Source organism: Lepisosteus platostomus, chromosome 12 (genome assembly GCF_059453375.1).
Source record: "Lepisosteus platostomus isolate fLepPlt1 chromosome 12, fLepPlt1.hap1, whole genome shotgun sequence".
Lineage (NCBI taxonomy): Eukaryota > Metazoa > Chordata > Actinopteri > Semionotiformes > Lepisosteidae > Lepisosteus > Lepisosteus platostomus.
In genome coordinates this window covers 44,716,464-44,743,970 of record NC_142622.1, presented here as the reverse complement: position 1 = coordinate 44,743,970, position 27,507 = coordinate 44,716,464, and the positions used below count along the sequence as shown (strand labels likewise).

At 40.7% G+C, this 27,507-nt stretch overlaps 1 protein-coding gene across 1 annotated transcript in view; it reads left to right on the top strand.

Moving 5' to 3' along the window:
• Nucleotides 1-3,730: 3,730 nt before the first annotated feature.
• Nucleotides 3,731-27,507, top strand: part of trim71 (tripartite motif containing 71, E3 ubiquitin protein ligase) — a 45,385-nt gene continuing 21,608 nt past the window's right edge. The window contains exon 1 of the mRNA XM_088602219.1: nucleotides 3,731-5,911. Within this exon, the coding sequence (XP_088458345.1) occupies nucleotides 5,234-5,911 (678 nt within the window). The 5' untranslated portion in view covers nucleotides 3,731-5,233. The remainder of the gene's footprint in view (nucleotides 5,912-27,507) is intronic.

Below are 27,507 nucleotides of genomic sequence, written 5' to 3'. Positions count from 1 at the left end.
GGGACAATAAGGTCAAGAGGCTTCCCAATCTCTCCGTCACCGAGGTTGGAATCCCACTAATTAACTGGGCTTTTCCGTCTGGGGCCCAACCCAGTGTGCACTGGAGCCCATGCACAAACCCCAGGACCAAACCAGGCACTCTTCTCGAAACACCCACCCTGCGTGTGCGCGGTGCTCAATCAAGTAAGTACACAGCCGATGGCAGCCATTCCGAGAGCCACTGGAACTGGGTAAGACGAAGAGGAGACAAACTGCAGATATCCAACTGCATGGCCTCATGCTTCTCATTCCCATGCATACCTTGCTTCTGGGAACTTCATGTTCAGTACAACATATGAAATATATTTCTGTATTTTATGATTTTGTCAAACATCAAACAATATGGCCTAACAAATAAATAACACCATAAGATGCAAATGAACAAGTAAAGGATTATTCCATGTTGAAAAGAGAAGAAGAAAGACACCACATTGCGATTGTGGAGCCTTCTTCGGGTGTCAGTCACAGCCCAAAGGTGGTGTGCCTTTTCTTCAGTTTTCAGCAGGAATAAACCTGTACTTGTTCCTTTGAAGCCCACGCATGCCAACGCCGTCACCTACTTGAAAAACACCATAAGATGTCTACAATAAAAACTGTTTTTACCACAGTGGTACTATTTTTTCCAGAAAATGTTACTTCAACCAGAAAAATTTTACATAAAAGGAATTAAAAAACAATTACATTTTGAAAGAAATTGACTTTGCACAGTATATGGACGATTTACAGAATAAATAATTACACATCTTTCAATTTTACACTCTTGAAAATAGTAAGACCTTTGGTTCAGAACACATAAAACACAATTGCATTGATCACTTAGAGTATCATAGTTAATCTCAGTTTTATAGCTGGAAGACAGATACGCTTCACAGCACAACCGTATAATTTAGCAGTAAGTAATTTCTCCTGGAAAATTAATGGCATTCAAATCTCTTCACTCATATGTAGGTTTTTCTGTTCTAACCCATTTCATTTTGGTTGCAGCTATTAGTAAGTTCAAATAGTCAGTTGAAAAATAGAAATACATAAATAAAACATTGAATGGAATATTCCTAGAAAAAATAGGTACTTTTGCCAAACCACTTAATACATGTGGCTAGAGCTCAGAGGTTTAGATCTGTATTTCATATTCAATGATTTAACCTATAATTAACAAAACCACAGCTACCTCAGACTGAAATGTTACTATATAACTTCTCATAAACCTAACATCACTGAATATGGTGACAAAATATTTTGAAATACTTTTCAAATGCTGAATATCTTTTTTATTGCATACTGTTTATTTGGACAGATAAATAAAACAGCTTCATATCATATGATTAAAACGATGATTAAAGGCACACAAAATATTCCGCATTTTGAAACACTTAATGCAATATGAACTCTGGAAACATTTTTAAGTTATTTTTTACCTCAAAAAGGCTGAGGAGTGAAATTCCTCCCATTAGATGAATAGAAACAAACCTAGAAATATTGTACATAAGGAAAATGTCAATTTTTTATTCATTTCATAATCATATTTTAGAAAAATTCACAGCGTGTCAGCTGTGTCGTGGATCCTAAATATTTTACTACATACAGACAACATTTGTCTCATTTCTTTGCAAAGAAAACCATCTTCAGTACTACTATTGAAAAGGCTTTTACTGTATAAGGTTTAAATGGTAGCAAGCGCTCAGTTTACAAGCTGAGAAGGCCTTTCCTTAGCCTTAGGTCAGGGTATTTACTGAAATTCCAATAAAGACAGTCATCAGGGACTCACATGTCTCAATTGATCAATGAACTTTGAAAAAGTGTGAACATGCAAGAAAATAGACTTAAAAAATACACAGTAGTTACAAAGTAATTGTTGACATTCACTAATAGATTAAACTGTTACTATGCCTTGTCTGAATTCAGATTTGAAGTTAAAAAGTGACAGAATTTGTGGAATCTACCCTGATGTACAGTAGGTACATGATTTGTTTTTTTCCAGGAACATAAAAACTAAGAGGATGCAATATGTATGATTTTTAACAATATCTTTAATATGTCTTTTGAGAGTCTTACCAGGAGTTTTGTACCTCTTTTCATATGAATGCAAGCACTGTATTGTGTCCTTAAAAAAGCTCAAAATTAAGTTTGGTAATTCAAAATGTTAAAAGGCATTACTGAGAGTGTAAATCTATCAAGAAATTCAGTCATGTATTTTAACATGAGTTCTCCTTTAAGTTCTTTTTGGGAAATTTTCATTATATTTTAAATTAATTTTAGGAAAGAAGATCATGAATGAATAAGACAGGATTTATGGAAAACATTTGTAAAAATGCATACCTTTGGATTAAGAACTGGCTAATGGATAGAAGCAGTGTAGATAAGGGGTGAAGGGGGTACCACAGGAATCTGTCCCTTCCTTGTTTTCAAAAGAAAGATATTGCCATTTCTGAATCAGTCCAGAGAAGAGATTCCCAGTCTCAAAGGAACACCCTACTTTGAAGGGTAAAAAAAACAAGACATTTTTAACAGAGAAGACTAAGAAAGGATCGGATTCAAGCAGTCAAAACGGACACGAGCATTGTCTAGGACATTCCTACAGAGTTGCGTATCTTCAACAGTGAGATGCGAACCAGAGGACACAAGGATTACGGAATTCCCAGGAATTTAAAACTGGGAAACGAAGGCATACCTTTACACAGACAGTTCTGGGAGTCTGGAACAATTTACTCAGCCATACTGTTGAAGACAATACCCACCTTTTTTTGAGAAAAGTCGGAATGAGATCCTGGGTTCAATTAGTTACTGGCAATCAAACGAGCTGCTTGGGCTTAATGGACTCCCTGAGCTCGCCAGCCTTGTTGTGTTCTTACATTTGACTAATCAGAACATTCCCCTGACTGTCGCCTGAGGCTGTAGCTGAAGAGCTCTCCCTCATGCATGAGACACACAAGAAACAAAAATCGACTGTGTTCACTACTCTGGAAAGATGCGAAAGTGGTCAAGTGAGATGACTCCCTTCCTCAGGACAAGAGAAGAGGAACCGAGCGGCCCTGCGTGGGTCGCTCCGAGACAGGGCTGGCTGAGGGGGACAGGCCTACACGGACGCGATCAGGTCACGGCCGGAGCTGAGCCCGCAGGAAATGGATACACCGAGGGCGTGACTGGAGACGTCGAAGGTAAATGGCGAAGACCAATTACTGGCATGAAATAGCACGGGCAGGAAATCTGTAGTAGCAGAATCATTTTCAATTTATCTTTATTATAGTGCACATGCACACTTAAAGCAAATGACACGAATGAAAGTCATGCCGTGGCACCAAAATGTCTTCTGTAAAGATTTCCGCAAATGTCGCAGATGATATGAATTTTGATTGAAAATTGTGATTTCAAAACAAGCCAGCATCAATGCGCTCCTCAGTCCAGATTGTTTCCAGTAACAACCACAATCCCACCCTTTAAAAAATAATAATAATAATAATAATTTGATGTGAGGGTTTAAACTAACTTGGTTTCTTTAGTGTCTTGTATACGTGCATCGCGCGTAATAACATTGGTTCTAAACAAAAGTAACTGTGGAGCCACAATAAAACCGCTCTGTAAACACGTGCGAGTGCCGCCCCCTTCAGCAGACTTAATACCTGAGTGTAACTTTTTATTATTACCCATCAGGATTAAATTAAGCGGTCTTTTGCCCTGTAATATGTTGGCAACCTCTTCTTTCTGCGCTTTTCTGGGGGACTTCGAAATGTTGCCAGAATACGACGGCGTTAAATAAAAAGAGGGCGACCACATTCACTGCAATCCTGCAGCGACTCCAGGTCCGGGGCAGCTGCCCGAAACTGCGCCCACAGCGCCTGGCTGGCTGAGGTGTTTGTGTTGGGTTTTTCTTCGGAGGAATGCAAAGTATGTCGGGTTTAATCGTGCGCTTGGTTAGTTAGCTCTGCCGAGGACCCATCTGCCCGTGAGGGCTGTGCGAGTGTGTGCTTCTCCGCCTCTCCAGGCTCCTCCTCGCCTTGGCCGGCCCCTCGCTGATCAAGCGGAAGTGGGTTCACTCCTTTCGGGATTAAAGGGATTCTGGTCAGTTTCAACAACACGCGTCCTAAGCGTACTGCACACACGTTAATGGTACCACAGCGTATTTATGCAAGAAGAAGGTTCAGGAAATTTTTCCCCCTCCCGGCGGCTTGTATCACACCGTCTCACTGGTGGGGGAATCGGCGTGTGCGTTTTCCTTCGGGTGTTCCAGGAAAGCCAGTGGAAAAATACAGTGCAATTTTGGTGAAGGAACGGGCTGTTCTGTAATTACATGTTTGCTTCAATCAATCCCGACCTCGGTCCGGCGATGGACTGAGAAGAAAAAAAAAAGGAAGACGACATGGAAATGAAGAGTTTGGCATATTAAAAGAAAATCGATACGAAGAAACTGTAGAAGATCGTGTTACTTCTGATTAAATGCTTTGATGAATTATTGAATTGCTCCTAGGCGGACTTCACTGTTGTTTAACGTACTTGGCGCAGCGCAGGAGGACCCGATGGTGGACTAGGCAGGGAAAAAAACAACAAACAATTTCTTGCGAAGAAATATATGTTGTGGATTAAGAAATTGATACCGTATTGAGTGTGTAACCTTGTCGTCATGCGGTGGCGGGGGAGGATCGGAGCAGGAACCACACAACGGATTTCGTGTTTCGCAACAATGTTGCCGCTGCATCTCGCAGGATTATAAAATAAACCGATACAATGATAACAGATCAATAAATAACATGGATTTGCACTATCTGGCGATCTGAAAACAAAAACAAAACAAAGCGAGGGACTAATACACAGTAACTGATTTTTTTAACCTCATTTCTCTTAATTCGAAACGAGCAGGCTACTTTTAATTTTTAACAATTCGCTCGAGATTTCCGTAATTCGCACGCCGTTTTGAATTGAATTCGACCGTAGACAAGTTATCGGAGAAGCGTCGTTTTTTTTAACCCTACCTGGACAATTACATTTCCCAAAGACGGTTCAGATATGTAAAAGGCAAGCTGAACGCGCGTGTGTGTGTATATACGCAATGGTATAATCTGGGTCTTTCGCTTTAAAACACAACCTGGAACGTTAAACGATTAAACGACAGGAAACAAGGTTTACAAACAGAGGGGGAGGCACACGCACGCCTCAATGTAACGTTTTAATTTGATCCTGCTTTACATTGGCTGTGTTGCAAATGGCTTCATTTCCAGATTCCGATCTGCAGACATGTCCCTTGTGTAAGGAACTGTGCGGCTCCTCGGCTCCGATCTCCTCCAACTCATCTACCTCATCTTCCTCATCTCAGACCTCCACTTCTTCTACCTCATCCTCCAGGAGGCTCCACGTCCTGCCCTGCCTCCATGCCTTCTGTCGCCAGTGCCTGGAAGGGCAGCGGAGCCCCGGCGACCCCTCCAAGCTCCGGTGCCCGACGTGTGACCAGAAGGTCTCCATCTCCGAGTCCGGGGTGGACGCGCTGCCGTCGACGAACTTCCTGTTCAGCAATCTGTTGGACGTGGTGGTCTCCTCGGAGGACAACAAACACAGCTGCAGGAGCAACAACCACTCCCACGGCCTTATGCGGCCCCACCACCTTGGGGAGCCCCAGTGCAGCTCCTGCGACGAGGGCAACCCTGCTACCTCACACTGCCTGGACTGCCAGGAGTACCTCTGCGACAACTGCGTCCGGGCCCACCAGCGGGTCCGCTTGACCAAAGACCACTTCATCGAGCGGCTGGTGGAGACCGTGCACCTGGCCAGCCGCACCAACAACTCCAACGCGCCCGTCACCATCTCCCAGTCCTTCCACTCCAGCTACTCGCTGCTGCCGGTCTTTCAGGACAGGATGAGCTTTTGCCAGCAGCATGACAACGAGGTGAGCCCCGGCGCGTTCGCGTTTCCCCAGTTGTGCGGCTTTCCGTGTGTGTGTGTGTTTTCTTCCGTTAGCGTGGCGCAACGCGATGCTTCACTTGCAAAAGACCAAACTGAGGTGTTAGGAAAGAGGCGAGGGACCTCATTTGTATTTCCGTGTGTACTGTCAGTAGATTAAAATGAACAGAAGCCAGCGACTCTCCCTGCTCCAATAAATGTAACTGGAGGCAAAGATGGAGCGGAACTGGCCGTATTTGGGATTTGGAACAGAATTCGCCTTCAGGGCGTACGGTCGCGATTCGTTTCACAGCAATGATTTGAGTCGTTTACTCAGAACGTGAGTCTTTCCAAAGCTTTGGCCTTCGATGAGACGTGTGGCTCCCCGTTTACTTGTACCAGGGGCTGTGGTCTGACTCTCCTGTGGCCACTGCCTTCCTTCAGAGATGCCTAACAGTCGCGGCTTTCGGTGAAGAGTGTCCGCGCGTCAGAGCAGTATTCCGGCAGTTCATAATATGAAGTTTAGAATGGTTTTTAATGTTCTCATATGCTTTTGCTATAGCCAGAATTTGTAGAAACGATTCAGTTTAATGGTTTCCTCTGTGTTGAATGTCAGGTTGCTGTGTCCTTTCAGTTAGCGCAAGTACCTGTCTAAGCCCTGTATTTAAAAATGCGTGGTTTCTAAAAAATAACAGCAAGGCGCTGAACGCTTAATTGGTCTTAGTGTCGGAGCGCTCCGACTTCAGAAGTTGCGTATTGCAAGTCATATTGCGCTTTTAAGCCCTCGACTGTTCAGAATAAGGCACTAAATTAATCAGACCTGTGCAGCAGCGCAGGGTGTATGTTCACGGTACATTGTATACTAGCAGAATCATGTCTTCAAATCTGAGTCGTCAGTGACATACATGTTGACGCAACCAAATCCGGACTGGCTCAGAATGAAAACATGCCTGGAAGAAGCACGTTTTGAAACGTTTACTATTCCATGTTATGGCACTGAAACCTTGTTTTCCAGTTTTTTTTGGTGCCTGTTTGGTAGAGCAAATTAGTCGCTTGATTTTTTTTTTTTGTTTGAACCAACTTCACGGTCCTTTGATAGAACAAAAAATGTTTGTTTTTTTTTGTACCGAAACAAAAACAGGTTCTGATGGTTACATAACTGGCAAACACCTTTTTTTCTTATTGGAATTGTTTGATATTCAATCAGTTTTAACTGCAAACTTGTGTTTTCCAGAACTAATTGACTCATTTTTTAATGAAAGGGTGCCTTCTGTAAAAATCCTAGAGCTTTACAGAGCTTTGAAAGTCATAACTGAAGCTTTTAATTCATTTAATCTGAAAATATGTTTCATGAGGCAAAAACACAACATTATTAGAGACAGCACAAGTTTACAACATTGCATAGAGAGTGGCAATTTATATTACACTCTCTAGTTTGACTTTCTGAAGGTTGGGATCCTAACGCTTAGGAATTGGGGAAGAAATCAATGAGTTGTAAGTAGTAATGTTTCTGGTCAATCTGTAGGGTTGTTTGTTAAAATTTACTGAAAAATCATCCAGGGTTTTGTATGCTGTCAAATCTCATGATCCTCTCCCAGTGTGTGTATGATCAGCACCGTCAGTATTGTAATGGCAACGTAATAATTGTGTTGTTTTTGAGAAGTCCTTATGTTCCTTCGGGTCACAATGTGTTTGTTCTGTTTTTTACAAGAAAGAGAGGCTGATGTCAAGTACAAGTTATACACTGCAATTCATTTTCTGATTTTGAGGTTTCCTGAGTAAACTTAATGGTTTTGTTGAAATCCAAATTCCTGTAAGACCATGGTGTCCTATGAAAAACAGACCTGTGTTTGAGGAAATAATTCTGTTTTGATGTGAGGGAAATGGAGCATGCTCAGAACATAAATCAGTACAGCATATCGTGAGCATCCCTTTGGAAGAAATTGTTAGTGTTTCTTCTAAGCCAGTAAACAGGATAACTGGAATTGTAGAACTCCTTTTATTTTTTAGAGCTCTTGTTTCGTTGTGAAAAGAAGAAAGGGTTTAATTTAGCCCCATTGTTTCTGGATTTGAGAAAATAGATATCCTGTTCGTGAAGGATTGAAATGATCATTTACACATGCTACTGTGGACTCCCCAGGTCTGGTGTTATGCTAAAATTGTAAAATCCGTTGTTTTGCATAAAAGTCCCGTTCAGATTGACTTTATCTGTCTGCCCTAGAGCCTGTGATGCTTTGGTTTGGTTAGCTCTCTCAGAACCTCCTCCTCCAGCCACTGAAATGGGGAAACACTCAGGACAGAGCTCCAGCATGAGCTCTGGTGTGCATGAATGAAGTAAGAAGGATCATGAGTGAATGAAAAGGAGGGTCCTAGTTGGTTTGCATGCCTGTTAATATGTGGATACGTGTTTTGGAGTACATGCAAAACCTTTAAATAACCAGAAGGGTTGTAGGCATTGAGAGTTCTAAATGTAATAGACATTTTGTGCTGCTACGTAGATGCTTTATAACACAGGATGTGTTTTTTATGTTGTAAGATGACGTGATGTTGGTTGGTCTGGTGACGTGCAGAATCCTCCTTTACAGCTGCAGGAGAAGTGGGGTCTGGTTCAGCGTGCCTTTACAACTTCATCGCTACAGAAGCACTGTGTTCCTTCTGGGCAGCTCCACAGGAGCACCACACAGCACCAGTAGAAGACCAGTAAATGGACAATGCAGACTATCACGTATAAACCATAGAATATAAAGTACTAATGAGCACAATTATTTTTGTTGTGAAGGAAAAGGTAGCTTCTCATGCTGCGATATATATATATATGGGATAGAGTCGTTTAACTGCCTTTTCTCTTTTAAACCCCTCTGAAGAATCAAAAGCAAGTGTTGAGGACACCACTGGATCTCTTGGGTTTTCTCTGCACTAGCAGCCTCATGTCCCTTCCCCCACCTGGGCCACTTCAAACTGCCAGAGCTTCTCCACCTTTGCCCTGGGGACAATGGCTGGTCAGCAGCAGGGGGAGTGGCCGTGTGATAGAGAGCGCTAAAACACGAGCATGCCCAGTGATCGTGTGTGTTTGACCCCCTGGTGCAGAGGGCCGAGTGCCCAGCACACCAGATGGTGCTCTGTTTTCGCATTTTCTCCCTGCTTCCATTTAATCTGCTCTGCTGCAGAAATATCACCTCCTTAAAATACGAGATCTTCAAGGAAGGGGAAAATGCAAAATTTAACATTCATCTCCGGTGGTGAATTGCTTAGCAGAAAGGCCACTGGTGATGTGATTGTTTGTCTGATTAGAAACTGTGGACACAGTCAGTTAAAAACAATGAGTCACATGACAGTGAAGGACACTAGGTCCACCATCTTGTAATCCCCATATATGCGGCCTGGAAATCCACAACAACCCTCGTCCAGCAGTGACCTGTCCAGGGTTTGCTTCTTGCAGCTTCTCTCAGGCCCAGTTTCAGCTGTTTGTTTGAGGGTTGTTTCATGTTTCGACTCTCAGGTGTGTCCTCAGCTGGCACATGGTACTTCACGACGGCAGCATTCTTTTGAAACTGTTTCGGTGCTATTTAAATATACCAGGCGAAGAGACGAACATTACGTGGGCCGAATACTTTTGGAGTGTTGGCCAGTCATTTTCTCTTGCCCTTACTTTGGATAAGGATTACATGCAGTATAAGGGATTCATGGGCTGGTCAGATGCTGACTGTTGCACAGTTTGTGTAGTTCATGTTATGGAAACTGTGGTGTGATGTACTGTAAGCTCCAGTAGCGTTGCTGCCCTCAGAATTACCACCCTGCAGCCTGATCTTGTTGGATCTCTGGGGGTGAATAAGGGATGGCTGTCGGTACCAGGATGGGCGTCCTGCAAGGAAATGGACACAGGAGCTGGGTGACCAGCAGGGAGTGCTCTTGCCTCGGGGTCAGAACCTCCAAGCCAAGGCAGAGGTGCCTGACTGAGCGACCCTGGTGGAGGAGGAGGTGCCACACCAGCTGTTAAAACTGAGGTCCTGACTGCCTGGTCATGAACCCTCCCCTGGCACTGTTTGTAAGAGCAGGCATGTGGTAACCTGGGAGTCCACTTTGGGTTTACCCCTGCTGGGGTTCCCTCGATTTCCTGCTTCATTGAGCTGGTTCGCTGTTCCTGGCCATGCCTGTCGTGAGCTGAGGCCGCGCTGGCATGTCACGGCCGGTGTAAATCGGTCTGTGATCGTTTGGGATGAACACGCTATAAATATGTACGGAATTATTATAACGGATTCCTATTTTTGTATTCATTATACTTATTTTTGTTCTAATTCGTTTGTTTTTTTATGTCTTCTAGACGGTGACCGGTAAACTGGCAATAAGGGGGGGGTCTTTAAGATAAATATTAGTTTTTTATAGAAAAGGTTTACTATTGTCGCACGTTCAATTAAGGAGTTGTAGAAAGCGGTGCGCTTGAGTGTTTAAACGGACTGGCTTTTCTGAAAACTGTTTTTGCCCAGTTATTGTGTCGAACCGCGTGAACCGTTCCTTTGACTGTTTTGATTGCGTTTTCTGGGAAGGGGCATGAATGGCCCCCAGCCCAGACGATAAAACCCTGCAAACGGAGGAATTCTTAGAAGAAGCCATATCGCATAATGGGCTCTCTGTGGGCCAAGACGAAGGGTGTTTCAAGTGATACCACAGCCCCACTTTCCTAGGAAGGGTGCGGTGCGACACAACGTTGATTTTCTGCTCGGCTTCGTGAATGAGCATTTCTTGGGTCCACGACAGGGTGTTTCAACCCACCAGTATTGCCGACATTGGGAGCCCTGGGGCGGGCGCCCACAGAGACAGAGGACGCGGCTGAGGCGCGATGTCTCCAGGCTGTTGGTGATCATGCGCAATTCTACCGAATTCATGAGTGTCAGGAAAGACCCTTTATTAGGAAATCCAATAACTCTGTGGTCAGCGCAAAATAACAGAAGGATTAAAGGAGAAGAACATAAAATAAGTCAAAAATTAGTGAGATGTAAAAACCCACAGCGGGTCGTATGCCTTCGTACACACTCTAGGTGCAGAAACACAGACCATTCGCAATCTGATCATGTGGACGATCAAGGTGCCTTCAAAAACAGTGTTGTATGTAAATTCCAGAACCGATTTTTAAATCATTATAAATTATACTTAAATATCCGTTGACTTGTAGAAATATACAAAATACACAATACTTTTCCGTTTCGCTATGTATGTTTTATAAATTGACGAAATATCACAATTTGTCATTTTACTACAGCGAGTATTGCGTTTCGTTTTTTTTTTATTAACAGCTGTAAATAATTTTTTGAATTAATTCCCCAAAATGTATCAACAGAGACATCCAACGATTAAGAAAGGTAGATTATCAAAGCACCCAAGATTAATGGGATAATTGTTTCAGTGGATTCACAATTGATTCTTTCAACGGCATCGTAACTCGATCGCTTCATGTATTCCATTTCTAAATGACTCTAATTTGGAGTATGTTGTTTTGAATAAACGAAGCATTGCTAAAAATGGTGACAAGAGCCTGATTAGATCAAAATTTCAAATTAAACACAACAAATGTATCTGTGTAGTTTTTGTTCTTCCGTAAAAATGTTAATTTTCATATATATGGTGGTAAGGCAATCGAGAACAGACCACTCACTGGGTGTCGTTCATTGTGGAAGTGCTACTGTAGCGTCTTTTGCTAAAACGAAATGATGTTTCACTTAACATTTTTACTTGGAAGTATTTGAATAGCAGAGGCCTATATATGTTTCCAACTTTGATTATAATCTAACAATAGGAATAATGCCGAATGCTTTCCTGTCGGTTCGAAGCGACAAATTATGTAATGAAAACGGTAGTTATTTTTAAAATGTGCGAGGCGGGTACAGTGGAGAGCCCATATGGGTGATGAGTTGCGAGTGGTATCGCTGCAGATAATGTAAGAGAAATTAAGCCAGCTTTGAAAAGACCAAAAGCAGTAAGAAAGTGATAAAGAGAAATCCTCCTTCAATCTTTTGTAGTCTGGTTGCAGTTTATTAAGTGATTAAAGAATTTTCATAGCTCCAGTTTTGTGATTAATGCTTTTTTGTCAAATATAATAAAATGTCTCCTTTGCACTTGACTATTGTAAGCAGACATCTAATGATAGCACAGTTTTGTCTATGCTTGTATAATATTAAGTATATCATGTCGCGGGTTGAAGTTATACACAGGCTGCTCCTGAATTATGCCTTGGGAAAAAACAGTCTCTTTCTCAGTCTCTTCTGCATTTCTGACTCATCGGATCAATTAAAGAAAGTCATTTTATTTACCTGGAAAGAAGGAAAATGATTTTTTTAAAATTGTGCTCCTCAACTTTATTTATTGGTCTTAAAGAGAACTGAGATTTTTAATTCTTTTCATTTCAGAATTCGGAATAACCTGAAAACAAATATATAGTGTATTAGATGAAACTCTCCTCTTTTAAGGCATTTTCACCCATTTCAAATAAACCAAAATCAATTACTTGTTTCTTGAAACTTTGCTATAATGTCTACCTAATTATTGTTTAGTACTACACATTTCTATGTACAGTAGAGCTTTCTTCTTACTGAAACTATTTGACACTGCCATTTTTAGTCTCAAAGCTCGCTGTGAAACTAAAGCTATTTCCTTAGTGGATAAATTGCTATTATCCAGTATCTGGTATTTGCAATTAAGTTCTTTAAGAGTCTTGAATTTCAATATAACCAGAGTAATATTTAGTAAGCTCTTCAAAACCACTTCAATTCAATGAAGCAAAGTTCTACATTACCTGTATTTTGTTTGCATCTCTTTGCATATTTTCTGTCCAAAGCTGCCCCTCCCCCAGTAACCAGAGAGCATAGAAGTTGTTTCCTGAGGATATTGTATGGGCAGCTGTGGTATAAAATGGGCTTCAGTGATGGCGTGGGTAAGACCGTATTTAAAATATGGTTGCTGCTTGTGGCATCTGGGTTCTGAGATGTCGCCTCTGCACAAGACTGGTTAAATTAGGCTATGTCCATGGTAAAATAATTCTAACCGAATAAGTGATGCTGTTGACTTTCCAGCAGGTTGTTCTCTGTATGTCCAGAGGATGATGCAGCTTGTGCTGTGCTGTAGTTCTTGACGGGGAGTTCCTTGATAGTTCATAAGTAGAAGGAAATGTAGGAAATGAGATGAATTTCCATTTAATTCCTGTGTTTTTGTATGCCTTCTTGTCTACAGCGTTCTCTGAGAATTATGGGGGAATCGGAACATTGTGACTAAAGCTGAACATGTTAATAAGCTTGCTCCAATGATACCAATGTGAAAAATGTTTTAACGTACAGTATAGTTACATATCGGAACACTGAAGCTATGCACAATTGTCATACCAGTTTTCTGCTTTATAAGCATTTTTGTGAATTGCCTGTTAGTATTTGCAGTTTATTAATAGCATTGATGTGATTCACAACAACAGAATTAAATTCTTCTCGCACTGAGCTAAGCCTATGAAGACTATGCCTCAGAAAAGCTGCTGATGTGCACCAAACAGTGAATTTACTTCCTTCTCCTGGGTTTGTCCTCTGACTGTTTCTCTGTTTAATGCACGTTGACTTGGGAGAGGGTTTAGGATGCACAGCAGGGTTCTACACAGTGAATATCCATAGATACTATACAGTGAAATGCATGCATTGTAAAAGGCAGAACAGAAGCCCGCAGTGCAGGTTTTACAGCCTCCTGTTTCTGTGACTCATTCTTGCCCTCCATTTATTGGGGAATGTACAGGAAGTCTTCGCACAGGCAGAGGCTTCTGGAATGCCATGATGTCAGAGTTTGACTAGTGAGTTAGGTTGCCACACTTGTGGACTGAAAAAAAAACTGATATAACTCTCACGCACAATACATTTTTCTCGGTTTTCCTCCTCCTTTGCATGTATGAATGAGTCAAATCCAGGCTTAAGACAAAAAAAAACCACAAAGCCTATTCCTTATTGAGTCATGGACTCTAAATGAGTGCTATAAAACAAAGAATGTGTTGCTCGTTTGAGTAGCCACTGCTATTGTTGGTTTCCCATAAAAGAAGAGCTGTGGATTGATGTGTAACCTAGGATATCCTTCCCATCTGCAGGAGAGGGTCCACAAACATACCACACTGCTGGGTGATTTCGAATTCTTGCCCAGCTGGGGGGTGTAGGGATAGGAAATTCTGCATGTGAAAGGTCAAACAATAGCATTTGTGACCAGGAGGTCTCACCACAGCTCCACACCCCTTTTGAAAGTATAATGGTTTCTGACAGAGCAAATTTCGCCTTCCTGTCTCTGTACCCATTTTTAGGTCTTGGTTTTGGTCCAGTCTTTTGTCCCCACATTGGAGGGGTTTTAAAATAGGAGTGGTTGAAACAAACACATTACTTTATAACAAACTGTGTAGCAAATGTATGCATCTGTAGTTTAGGTCTGAGTTTTGAATATTCATGTTTCTTGTTTGGTTGTTTCTCTGAGAATTTTATTGACATATTTTCAGTTATGTTAAGGTGTGAGCACTTCTTAGTTATTGCATTAATTTAAAATGTTTTCTTGCTGTTAGTGGATTTTTTAACCTGAACAAATACAAGCTTGTTTGGTTTAGACCATTATAAGCATGGTCTGACATTATTAATGCATTTTGTATTGTTAAACCAGGTGAGAATTTATTCAGTAAACTGCAGGATGGACATAAGAGGTTCAGTCATATTTTGTACGAAGCGAAGCACTATATTTCGAGTGACACAAGGAATAGGTGCAGACATCTTGAGCTAAGCTTGCATGAATGGGGTAATATGGAATTAAACAAGGTTTGATTGACCATAAAAAGGCCTAAGCCCAGAACATGTAACACTCCTGGCTCTGAAAACATCATAATCATACAAACCCCTTGACGTAATATGACATCCAGGGCTTGAGTGGGTTGTCCATGCAGTACATTTACAACAGATGGCTGAAAACATGTGTATTCGGGGAGCCTCCTGATTGGCTCAATCAGTAAAGGCACGCGTTCATCATGCAGCTTGAGACGCGTTGTCGAGGTGTTCCCGGGTGGTCTAGACTAACTGTCACGGGGGTTAGTTCCTGAAGAAGTCAAGCTCACTTGGCCATGAGCCCTGGGCCGACTGAAGCCCCTTGTAGCTTGTGGCATCGCTTGGTAGACCTGCATCCTGTCTGATTGATACAGTCTGGGCACTCTGGGTCTTCCAGCATGCAAAACGGCAGATGGAACATGAGGAAGGGGAAGAAGCTGCAAAGTCCTCATCCTTCCTGTGCTGACTGCGCTAATATACCATTGGCAGCTCCAAACTGGTGGCTGTAGAAACCAGTAGGTTAAAAAGATCAGTTTGGATGCTCTGAATTTTCTTTATTTATGCCCACAAGGATTTTATATTGTTTTCAGTACATGAAGTGAATGAAATATCTCCCTCCAACTCTCGTTTCTGAACATGGGGGGGTGGGGCTGATTATCTTTTAGCCGGGTAATGCTCATTTTCTGCTTATAAAATCATGGTGGGAGAAAGCAGAAGGTTAGTTTTGTCAATCCATTAAGAGAGTGGCATGCTGGACTGACTTGTGGGAGTGTGCTTTCTCCATGGCAACGTGCACGGCATCCTGAGTCTTCGTGAAAAACCCCGCACTGCTGAATTACCCTGCTCTCTTGTGTCGGTTTGAGGGTCAAAGGCTTCCAGATGAGGGGTAGTGTGTCTTGCATTATTGTCTTCCTATACAGTAATAGTCACATCTCAGTCTTTGCACGAAAAGGGCAGCCTCTATCCTTACTCACTCTTGTTTTTATTTTTCATAACTGTGTTAATCATCCCAAGTTCTTCATAAGTCAAATAGGGTGATTTTAAAATGGTTTGCCATAATACTGTTGGAAATGAAAACCTAAGAGTGTTAACAAATGAGAGATCATTCAGTCCATGGTCTGTTAGGCATTTAGTAGCTAATTGATCCGAGGACTGGATGATTCTGAGAAATGGGTGAAAAGATTAAATAAGAGAAGTAATACCAGCCCTTTGTTTGTATTATAACTTCAGTTGTCTTCAGTAACATTCAACTCGATGGAATCACCTACTGATGCTTTTTGTTATGCAATGTTAATAAGCAGTAGCCTTAAAAATCCTGAACAGTGGACTCTAATTGAAATGTGTCCCAGCTGTGGTAATGTGGTAATGTGACCCCGTATTTCAAATACAATGTACACTTCATTTACCTTTCTTAATCATAGTTTGGCAGTGAAGCGTATAAAATGTGGTTCCACCATACCTAAAACAGCTTTTACTACCTTCTAGCAGCTAATGGCTGTTCAATGGAGTTAATGAATCTTGGAGAAATCATCTAAATGTGTAAACGACTGGATAAGTTCTTTATGTTGATATCTGTTTTCTATATGCATGTTATCGTAATAATTGGAGCTAATTTAATTATTGAGCTATCATTTGAGATGATGTGTTAAATCTGATTTAGAACATAATTTATTAATTTATATTATCGTTTTATATAGCAATTTCTCGTGTTTTAAACCTGTCTGATCTTTAATGCTAGTAGTGATTGATTTTGTTGCAGAGAAATGAAAAAGTCTAAAATAACACTAGATGGTACTAATCTGTCGGCTGTTTTCACTTCTGTGAAGCAAAGGTTATATTCATACACAAGTCATGTCTAAAAAAGCACAAAACTTGCAGCAGCTGAAATTAAGTTGAGAAAACACAGATTCAATTCTGATTTCAAAATAAACTGGAAATGAAAGTGACAGTTATTAAAAGTAGGACCATTAATTAATCCTTCTGCCCAATTCAAAATATTATCTTTAGTACGATTCATGCACTTTATAAATATCTTTAATCAAATCTTAATTTTTCAGTGAATGTTGAAAATTAGCAATCATCTAAGTAAATTGTGATCGGATTCTTTGTATTATGTGTGGAAAAGTAGGTAAGTAGGAACTGTTGCAACTTGCATAGGATTTCCTGCGTTACATCTCCAGTCAAGAAGCAATCAGATATCAAACAAATATCCTAATTTACCATGAAAGGAACATTAACAGTGGCGGCGCGCTGGGACAGATCCGTCTGGGTTTCCTCCAGGTGCTCCAGCTTCCTCCTGCTGTCCAAAGAGGGTTAATTAGCTTCTGGGAGAACTGGCCCTGGTGTGAGAGGGTGCGTGTCTGTCAGTGTGCTCCCTGCCATGGACTGGTGTCCCATCCTGGGTGTGTCCTTCCTTGGCCGGCGGGGATAGGCTCCGGCTCCCCATGTCCCCCACGACCCTGAACTGGAACCAGTGGTTGGACAACAGGGCAGATGAATGGAACATTGACAATGGTCTTGTGTGGTTTACCACTGTAGTGCGGATTTACAGTGTTGTTTTTTTAGAAGAATGTAAACAAATGAAAGTGGGTCATTCAGCCAACCTTGAATTACACAGCCTTGAAAGACACAGCTGAGATGAAAAGCCCTTTTTCCTCGTGGAGAAACCTGGTTTTGTTGTCTTGGTGTCTGTTGCCCTACATAGTTCAATATCTCTCACAAATATAGAATGTATAGTGTTGCTCAAGCTGAAAGGTTAACTACAGTGCCTTGCAAAAGTATTCAGTCAGTTCCTATTTTACCTGATTTTGCGAAGTTACAAGATGATGCCTGCACCTTTTTCAAACTTAATATTTTATTCAAAAACATTTAATATTTTAAACATCAATATTGTATTATATTTTACCTTAAAACCTGAATGTGAAAACAGAGGACTTCAGAGGGGAAGATACATTACAGTAAATACATTTGTTGATGTCATGTTTCCATCAGATGTAATGTTTAGACCCAAAATCTTTTGCCATGTGCTTGCAGTATCACTTAGGTCCTGTTCTGCAAATCCTATGTGGGATTTTTGATGGGGTCCTCACTGGGACTTGCCTGACCAGCTTCCTCATTGTCCACCTGATTGAGATCATGTCCAGATGAGATCTCATCGCAAAAGTCAACGTCTTAAGCACGCAACACAACACTTAGATAAGCCAGAGGCGTTTTGGAACCAAAGGAACGTTTGGAGAAAAAAAGGAGAAGCATTTGAAGAAAAGGACACCTTGCCAACTGTTAAGCATGGGGGTGGATCTATTATGCTTTGGGGTTGTGTGGCAGCCAGTGGCACAGGAGATATTGTGTGGGCAGAGGGAAGAATGGATTCTACTAAGCATCAACAAATCTTGGAAGCTACAGTCCCACAGTCAGTGAAGAAACTGAAGCTGAAAATAGGTTGGATTTTACAAGAAGGCAATGATCCAAAACATAACCTCAAAATCAACCATGAACTACTTCCAGATACGAAAGATGGTTTTGGAATGGCCTTCACAGTCCCCAGACTGTGGGTAGATCTCAAACATGCAGTGCATTCTAGACGACCTAAGAATATTTCTTAACTAGAAGCGTTCTGCAAGGAAGAGTGGGGGAAAAGCAGAGGTTGTGTTAACTTATTTTCACTTAGAAAATCAACAAAACATGTAATTTGGCCAGGGGTGCCCAAACCTTTGCATACAACTGTATCAAATGTCCCATCTTAATGTTGTTTGAATCCCTATTAAAACTGTTTATCTTGTGAAAAGGAGCAGATTTTCTTAAATATTCATGAAAGAGAAAGTTTCATTTTATACCTCAAAAGATCTGAACTCCAGAAGACATGAAATTTCCCCAAACTTTGACTTAAGAGATACTAACGTTTTAAAATTGGGAATGCAAGACAGTTTGTAAAATGCTGGGCTTTTAAGTGGATTAATCTTTTTAAGTCAGTGCTTCTTGAGATAAATGGAGTCCTTGTCAAGTTAAGTAGCTATCGAGTACTTTATTGATTTGTGTTGAATTGATCTTTGTTAGGTATTCTAAACACTAGCGCAATTTGACTTATAATACCAGGTTAGTCATTAACATATCACCCTTGAGTTTGGGAGGTTTCAAGAATTTGGTCGATTTTGTGTGACAGTTTTCATTCAAGGTTTCTGAGTTTTGTTTAACAAAAGCAGTTTAATATATGTATAGTTTAGTATATGTTTGATTTGAGAGATTTAATTTTATATTTACATTAACATATCTGATTAGTTGTCTAACTATTACAGAACTATCCAGACTGCAGGGCTACCAAATGTGTGTTAAGGCAAGCAAGTCAACAAATACTGCTAATCAAGGTAGCTGTGATTTCTTCGGAGTTAATTACTCCTGTATGAAGAAATGTAATATTCATTCCACATTTTTCTTCTTCTGCTTCACCTGTGCTTTTGTGAAATGTTGAAGTCCTCTGCATTGTCTTTTCACAGCTACCTTGATTAGCAGTATTTGTTGACTTGCTTGCCTTAACATGCATTTGGTAGCCCTGCATTGTCTTGTTTGTTTGGAGTTTACAGTATTTAAACTCTTTCTGAAAAGTACTGCAGTTCTGTCTTGCATTTTCAGAACTCAAGCCTTTAGTAGAAAGGTTAAAAACCACACCCTTCACCTCCGGAGGTCTAATACTACTGAGTTAACAAGTGGGTTTGTTTGGATAAGCCCAGCTCTCAAACATCAGTCATTGCTACAGTGTTACATTACAATCTGCCCCAGCTGGACAGTACTGGAGGTCAGCAATTGCTTGCAGTAGTGATGGGCACATCTTTGCAATTTCAAATTAGATCATGTGATTATTTTTCATAACAAAGATTGTCCCAGATAGCTATGTACAAACCCATCCAGCCTATGCTATAAATGGTGTAGGCAGGTTTTTATAGCTCTTGGAGTGTAGAACAGGGTACCTAGCTGGGTTGTTGAAGCTGGAACCCTGGTTTTATTGATGCAGAAATCATCCGGAAAAGTTTCTCAGATGATCTGTATCATGAGATTATTATTTAAAATGAAGTCCTATGTCACAGACAACATACGTGTTCCAGCTAAAACCTCATGAATAGTCAATTCTGCAAGTGTTTTGTAAATAGAGATAGGAATTCAGTAAAATGGCAGTGTGGGCTGTAGTTGCTGTTGGCTTGTTTTCTAGACACCCAGCCAATCCAGAAACTAAGCAGAGGAGCTTAATGTGTTTTGTCAGCATTATTATACTGCATCGCTTCGTAGAAATGAATTCAACAAAAATGTTTAAGATGGTACAATAATGTCTACATTCAGAAGTTGGTAGAGTAAATTAGAAGTAGAGATGTAGCCATATTTTCGACAAGCTCCGCTTGTGGGGGGAAAAAGTGTCAAACATGGGTGTCTGGACTCCAGATGATGTATTTATTTTGGGGAAAAGTGGTTTATCAGTGTGGCCAGTGATTGAGACAACCTTATTGCAGCTGTTGGCTAGGTTTGAAAAACAAATGCTGAAGGCAAATCCTTCAGGTATTTTGTTTTACTTCTAAACCTGTTTATTTGGCTTCCAGGTATTCATGTGCCTTTTACTGCGCAACATTGATGAAGGTGTTTGAGTCCAGGTGTCCAGCCCAGGTGTTGCCCTGTTTCAGTGGTAAAGATAATAGGAGTTCTTGGAAGCCAGTCCAATGAAATAGTTTTGAAAATGTCAGCTACTGAATGAAAATTAAGTTTTTGTTTGTTCAGTTTGGTAACTTCAATTGTTGTTTATATGTTTATATGACATTTAAAATACTCTCTGATGCCAGACAACAAAGAATTCTAGCGATACCATAAACATCTTCTAACATCTTTAAATTACACTCTTTGTGAGATTTCATCTGGACAGTTTTTCAATTTATATTAGGTTTTCTACTAGAAAGTGTGATTTTCCTCATTCTTCTCCTCCCACCATATAGCCAGGCCTCTGAGAAATGTCTCATGGAAAACCAGAGTATCCGTATTTGTTTTTCTTGAATGATGCATAGAATCACTATAGTAATACAGACTTAAAATATGTACATATTTGTCTTTTCAGAGGCGGCTACAGGTATAGCATTTATGTTTTTTAAGCTTATTGCTGAATGAAATTGGTTCTAAATATCTGTCATTCAATATATGTGTCCTACTGACAATCAGGCATAACCTGCTCTGTAAATTCTGAATGCCACAAAATATTTAGTTGGGAACACACAGAATCTGGTTTTGGAAGCCAGGCTTCTCCTTTTGCCCCATGGTCATTTGCAGTCTGCTGACAACAGAATCCAGACTTTTGGCGTGGAGATGGGAGGTGATGTCAGTCCCCCCGAAGAGCACTTCGGGTCTCGAGTACAGCGGCGCTACCTGGCCCTGGGCAATGCACAGCTCAAGCAGCAGCACGGCTCAGGCCCCAGGCTCCCACTGGGCCTGTGGTACTAGATCAGGGGCCACAAACAGGAAGTCATTTGTCCTATCACGTGTGGTTGGTTCTATTTCTTTGTAGTTTTTCCACCAGTACTGCTTAGACTCTGAACAACCCCCCAGTCTGACATCCTCCAGAAACCCCTTCTGCAAAGAACATCAGGATATTTAGTATCGAAGGAAATCCATGCAGCCCTTCTAACCCATCTGGGAGTCAGAAGATATTTGATCCCAGGTTCCCATTTCCTGATAGGAACTGGAGTAGCATGTTCCATACTCCCACCACCCTTTGGGTAAAGAAGTGCCTCCTGTTCTCAGTTTTAACTGCACTTCCACTTATTCACTACTTGTGTGTTCTGTCCGTTTTGAAGAAGCCCACCGGGTTGACTTTGTCAGTGTCTTTGCGGATTTTGAGTCCTCGTATCAGATCGCATTGTAGTCATGTCTGTTCAGGACTGTAAAAGGGACACTTTGGAGGAGGTGATCACTCTTAACCTACGTGTCCTTTGGGAACAAGGAAGTAACCAAAAAAAACAAACAAACTCCTCACAGAACAGACAGGTGTTCTTAGCTGGAATCTGGCTCCGGACACTGCCTGGGGCATAGTTTTAGACAAAGGTCATTTGAAAAGTGACCAAGTGTTGAAACAAGTTGAGGTTTAGAGTCTTGATCTCAATAGCAGTAGGAGTATCAGTGTCTGTCCTGCTTCAGTAGTTGGTATCCATTTAGAAAGTTGCCTTCTTTAGTTTTTGCATAATATGTAATGGTCAAATGATTTAACAACTACCGTGAAATTGTTAGTTGAAAACAAGCTCACTCTTGGCGTGTCTAGTTTATCTACTCCTCGGTATGATGGAGGAACTGCGAATGCTCCTTTGGTCTGGGAAGGAGAGAGAATAGTTTGGTAATGATGATACTGTTTTAGACTTGAAACTGTTCTTTGTAGTTCTTTTGCTGTCAAAATCCTTGAGACGAATGAGTCTGCAATTGCTTAGCAGTTCGATGCATTTCAGATTTCCCAGGGTACAGGGGCTGTGTGTGATCCAATACTAACAGTTGGCTTGCTCACACTTGCTTTAATAATGCTGTTAGTATAAGAGCCTGCAATTCATAACAACTAAGATAAATCAAGCTGTTTTTACCCTTAATTATTTACATGGGAAAGTAGATTTCTTTGTTATTCTATTGTACAGCTTACACAAGAACCACTTGTGGTGCAGAGGGCTGCATTGTTGTTAAGGGTTCTCTTAGGTTTCACAAATAATTTCCAAAGTTGCACCTTAACTGCTAGACCTGCCCCTGACATACTGAGATAGATGAGTATGGACCTGCAGCAGCTTGCATAGGCTGCAAAGGAACAGGTACAGGTTTATTCCCTACCGAATGGAAAAGGGTAGAGACACAAGAAAAGAAAGGGACATATAGAGAATGAAATGCAGCATGTATTGCAAAAAGTCTTGTTGTTGGATTTCTATCCTAAAAGTAAAAGGCCACGAGTACAACAGCAGTGCAAGAGGGAGCTGGTTTCTAACAGCTTGCTGTGGAACTGCTGTGTTCAGAAGCATATGGACATGGAGTTCGACTGTTCGAGCCTATTTTTGTCATTTTTAACCACTATGTAGTGGACTTTGTATTTCATAGTGTATTTTGTCTGATGTATTTCAATTATCCTAATTCTCGCAATGAAAAATGTTGAGAAGAAGCAAATTAATTCAGTCATCACTGTTCATGATCTGTGTTCCTTACACTGTATATCTTTTTACATTCTTGATCCCAGAGGCAGGAGGCAAACAGCAGTCCCTTCTATTAATCCAATAAAAGTCACAGTTGGCTATAAAGCCTTTTCTGGGTAGTGGGAGCTTTCGTGCTGGGGTATCTCCGAAGTGAACTGAAAAGCCTTTCAGGATGCATTTTATTACCCTGTTTCAGCCCCCCTTGTCCTTATCCCCAACTCGTTTTCTTTTTAACTCTTTTCATCCGCTCTGATGTGGAGCGTGAAAGCGCTGGACTTTTCAGGACAGAACAAGCCATCTGGTTGAGTAAAGTGGCATCAACTGTGCGAACCTGTCCGCAGTGCACTGCAGGCCTGCAGCCTGGGAGCTAATCCCGGCGCTGGCTCCAGGAAACTGTTTGCTGTCTTTAGGAGAGGGATAGAAACAAAGCAGTTTAATGTGGTGCAGTTTTATTTATTTTTTTCCCCAAACTGAATAGACGTTTGACTTTAGACAATCTTAATGAATTACGGCTTAAGAGTTCATTTTAAATCGCAAACAAACAGCAATGACATATTTGCCTTGCAAATTGTATTGCTTGATGAAAGAAAGTAAAAATGCTTTGCTTATCTTGTGAGACTTTACTTGTGAAATACTTCGTTTACCCTTTTGACAACTGGCATTCTGTTCTTAATTTGATCTTTGTCCTTTATCTGCCGCAACCTTGTTAGTAATATTGGCGTTTGTTGCTCAATGAGACTAATGTCACATTAACTAACAATACATTGTGATTGATGTACATAAGCACTCAAGGAAAGAGAGGCCTATTTTTCTCTCTTTTTCTGGAGGTTTGGAAGTATTCCATGTGTTTTTCATTTCTCCATAAAGTTAGAATGACCAAACCCACCAGTCAGCTGTGAATCGATCTGATCTAACTGTAGACCATTTCAGTTCTAAATACAGGATAGTCCATTATGCTTTCTTTAAGCCTTTTTCTTAAGTCTGTGAACAGCTTTGACTATGTTTTATATTATAGAAGCAGATCAAATCAAGATTTTCACTCTATGCTAATTGAGAACTAAGGGGACTGTGGCCTTGAGTAAATTTAGATCTTATTCAGATTCATTGCAGAAATCTAGACATGCCTAACATTCACCTCATCCCCCTGGAATATTGGACGCTGCAGGGAGACTGATAAGGAGTGTGAGCTTTGAATAGCTTTGTTCACCTTTCTCAGAAAACCAGGTGCATGGCATGACCCTACTTTCTTGAAAATAAAAGAAAGTGTGTTTATCGGTTTAGAAGCGAAGGCAGTGCCTATGAGGGCCTGCTGACAGTTCGCAGGCCAGGAGCGAGTGAATTCTGCCTGCTGAGGTTAAGCTGCTGGTAAGGCCCACCCTCCCCAAGGCCCTGCCATTCCGGTAAGTGGTTAAACTCCAGTCCCCCCTGCTTTCTGCCTCTTCAAAAGGAAGAATTAATGGCTTGTCAGGGAAGCCGCCATCGTCCTGGTCAGCTGCCTTTTCAGACATTTAGTCATCCAGTTGAGTCAGCTTCTAGCCTGGGGGCAAATGGTTTTGAATGTATCCGTTTTGCTTTTTTATTGTACATTTTAAGGTGGTTATTATTAGGCTACATTCCCTTGACTCCAGCCAAAAAAAAACACCTTTCTGCATTATATGGAAAGATATTATGGACAGTTGTTTTTATTATATTCCTCCAAATATACTCTTTATATATAATATTTTAGTTACAAATGTTACTGTTGTTTTGTCAGTATCCTTTGTTTATGCTGGAGTAACAGCTGTCTGAGGCTCGCTCGCCCAGTGGCTGCACTGGGAGTGATAGATGCTGGAGATACAGAGAGAGGGGCCTCTGATGAGCTGCTCGTTGGAGAACTGCATCTACGTCTCGGATGTGTGATGTTCTCAAGGCAACGTCATCTGTGTATATAAATCATTCCTGTTGTCCCCCCAACAGATATGAAATTAATGCAGAGCTGGATAGGAAAGGAAGATCTTGAGATGTCTTTGAGGGTTTTTTTAGGGTGAATAGTATGGATTAACATTAAAGCTCTTAACAGCATGTTTTGATATCTGTAGGCTGAGTAACACATTTGGAATTTGTAAGACCCTTTTTGAAGTTTTCTTTTTAATGTTGCTTTTATTAGCAGTCATGCTTTTATATTTCTGCAGCAGTAAAGAAACCATTTAAGCGCTGACTATATCATTATGATTCTGTATGTTGCCTGACTTTGACTTACTTAAATTTGATTTATCATGAGAAAAATACAGACTAATAAAAATGTATTTGATCATTTTTTCCAACACCGTTTTAAATGTTGAAAATGTTAAACATTTTCGTACAGATTTTAAAAGCATTTTAAATACCTTTGCAGAGATCAGAATTTTGGTTAGACAAACATTTGTTGAAAACCTGAGACGTTTGATGTCTTGGTATGTGAAGTTAGAAGACAACCTCCACACAAAGTCTGATGCAACCCAACGGAATCCATGCTAATAACCTTGTTTTAGTGGGTTTGTGCACTAGCAGTGGGAGCTGTGGTGTTGTGATTTTTATCAGCCTTGCTTGGATTTGGTTTGGAATGGTCATCTGTAATATTTAGTAAAGGGATTTCATAAAAGCACTGGCTTTTTCTAGTTTTAGGATGTGACTCATCTTTATCAATATGCCTTGTGTTTCTGGACTTTAGTTTTGACTTTACTTGAACACTAAGTGGGTTGTGTAGTCTTTTGGACAGTTCAGCAGATGAAACGCTACTGGTTTTGAGTTGCCAGTGCATGTGCAAACACAAAACATACATGTCCCAGATGTAACAGCTTACATAATTTTCCAGAAGGAGATTCTGGCTGGAGATCTAAGGCGTTGTATCAGCAGTGGATTGAGGAGCTTGTCTGAAATCTGAGTCAGGCTGTAATTATGCAAATCTGGGCTGTCAGCATGTTGGCATGAAAAGTGAAAGTAACATGTTGAGGAATATGATTTTTCTGGCATTTTGGCTTTGCTGAGCATCTTCTTTGGATTTGCAGGAGGACCTGAATTTAATATTGTTCTTCTCTTATATATTATCGGAAAAAATAAAGTTTCTAAACAGCAGAGTTTCATGGAAAACAGTAGGAAACCGCGAGACTCGGGACCCAGGTAGCTGACTTACAGCGTGAGTGAGCTGGGAGGTAACAAGCAGTTTGCGGTACTGGGTGTCTTGCCAAGCAGCTAATAACCCGTTATGGGTGCAAAACGTGTTGTTGCAAGACTACAGCATATTTTAGCACAGTGCCAGCTGTCACGTTTTAAGTCAATTAAATCCACTTGTAATGGACAGCAGTAGTTTCAAGTTTAAGAACAAGGTAGTGGTCAGGCAGCTATCTTTAGTTAAGCTGGAAGTTCATTTCTGTGATGTAAGTCATATTGTCACTAGAACAAAACTTTATCAAGTTTGGAGTTAACTGGCTAAACGGTTGGTATGAGCTTTGGGTCATGTGGAATAAGTGTGTACAAGACAACAAAATGGCCGCTGAGAGGTTATCCTGAGCTATACAGAAAGATTATAACTGTGTTAAATGTTAATCTCGGTAAAACAATGCCATGTTAGGAGTTAATTACCTTTTGCAGGCGTAAAAAAAGATGTAGAGGTTTTGTAAGCTTTTTGGATTCCAGTTTTAATTTGGTTGTTGATGACCTGCATCAGTGTTTCAGTTCTGTTGTGGGTGACATGTCTGCTTCTTGCTGACTTTGCTCATACTGGGCTCTGAGATACTTAAAATGATAATTAATGCTCTCATCATGTTTTACGCCACTGACAAAGTTGATTTTAAGTCATATATTTTACAGGTCCCTGAAATGCACATTGGTATTAGAACCTTGTAATAAAAAAAATGTGTACACTTGATTTGGAAAGAGAGCAGCAGTGGAGAGTTATCCAACTGATGGGTTAAAAAAACTGACTTAAAGATAACAAATGAACAATGCAAAGCAAAGGTTTCTTTCGTAATAATGTGCTCAAGTCAGAGGCACCGCAGCAAACTGGTCTCTGAATAGGCTGTTTCAACGCTCTTTACTTAATTTACCCTGTCACCATTCACTGGCAAATATAGATAAGGGCTTGACACCAGAAACAAGAAAAATCTATATGATTACTTTGTTCCTTTCCATCTTGATTATTGGCATAGCTTCTATTCTAACGAAGTATCCACAGAAGGCTATTTGATCTTTCCAGAAGTTTTTTTTTTTAATGTATTAAATCACTGCAAGTAAGTAATGGAACCAGTAGTAATTATGGTGTTTTAGTGCTTCTCTTTCCTGAAATGTCAGAAAAAATTGTAAGAAGCCAGTTTTCATACCTGAATGAGCATGTGGAAGCTTTGATAGAAAATCAAGGAAGATGCTTTCCGAATGGGATGTCGAATGTAGACGGGAGAAACTTGATTTTAACCACACACAAAAAAAACAGTGGACTTGGCTACGAAAATGCTTGACAAAATTAAAAAGGGCTGTTACCATTGTGAAAACAACGTGACAGGAAATCTGAATCAAAGTCGCCAAGTAATGGCGTCTCTGTGCCTCATATTTCAAGGGGTCAGGGAGAGTTCAGCCTCCCCAGTGACGTA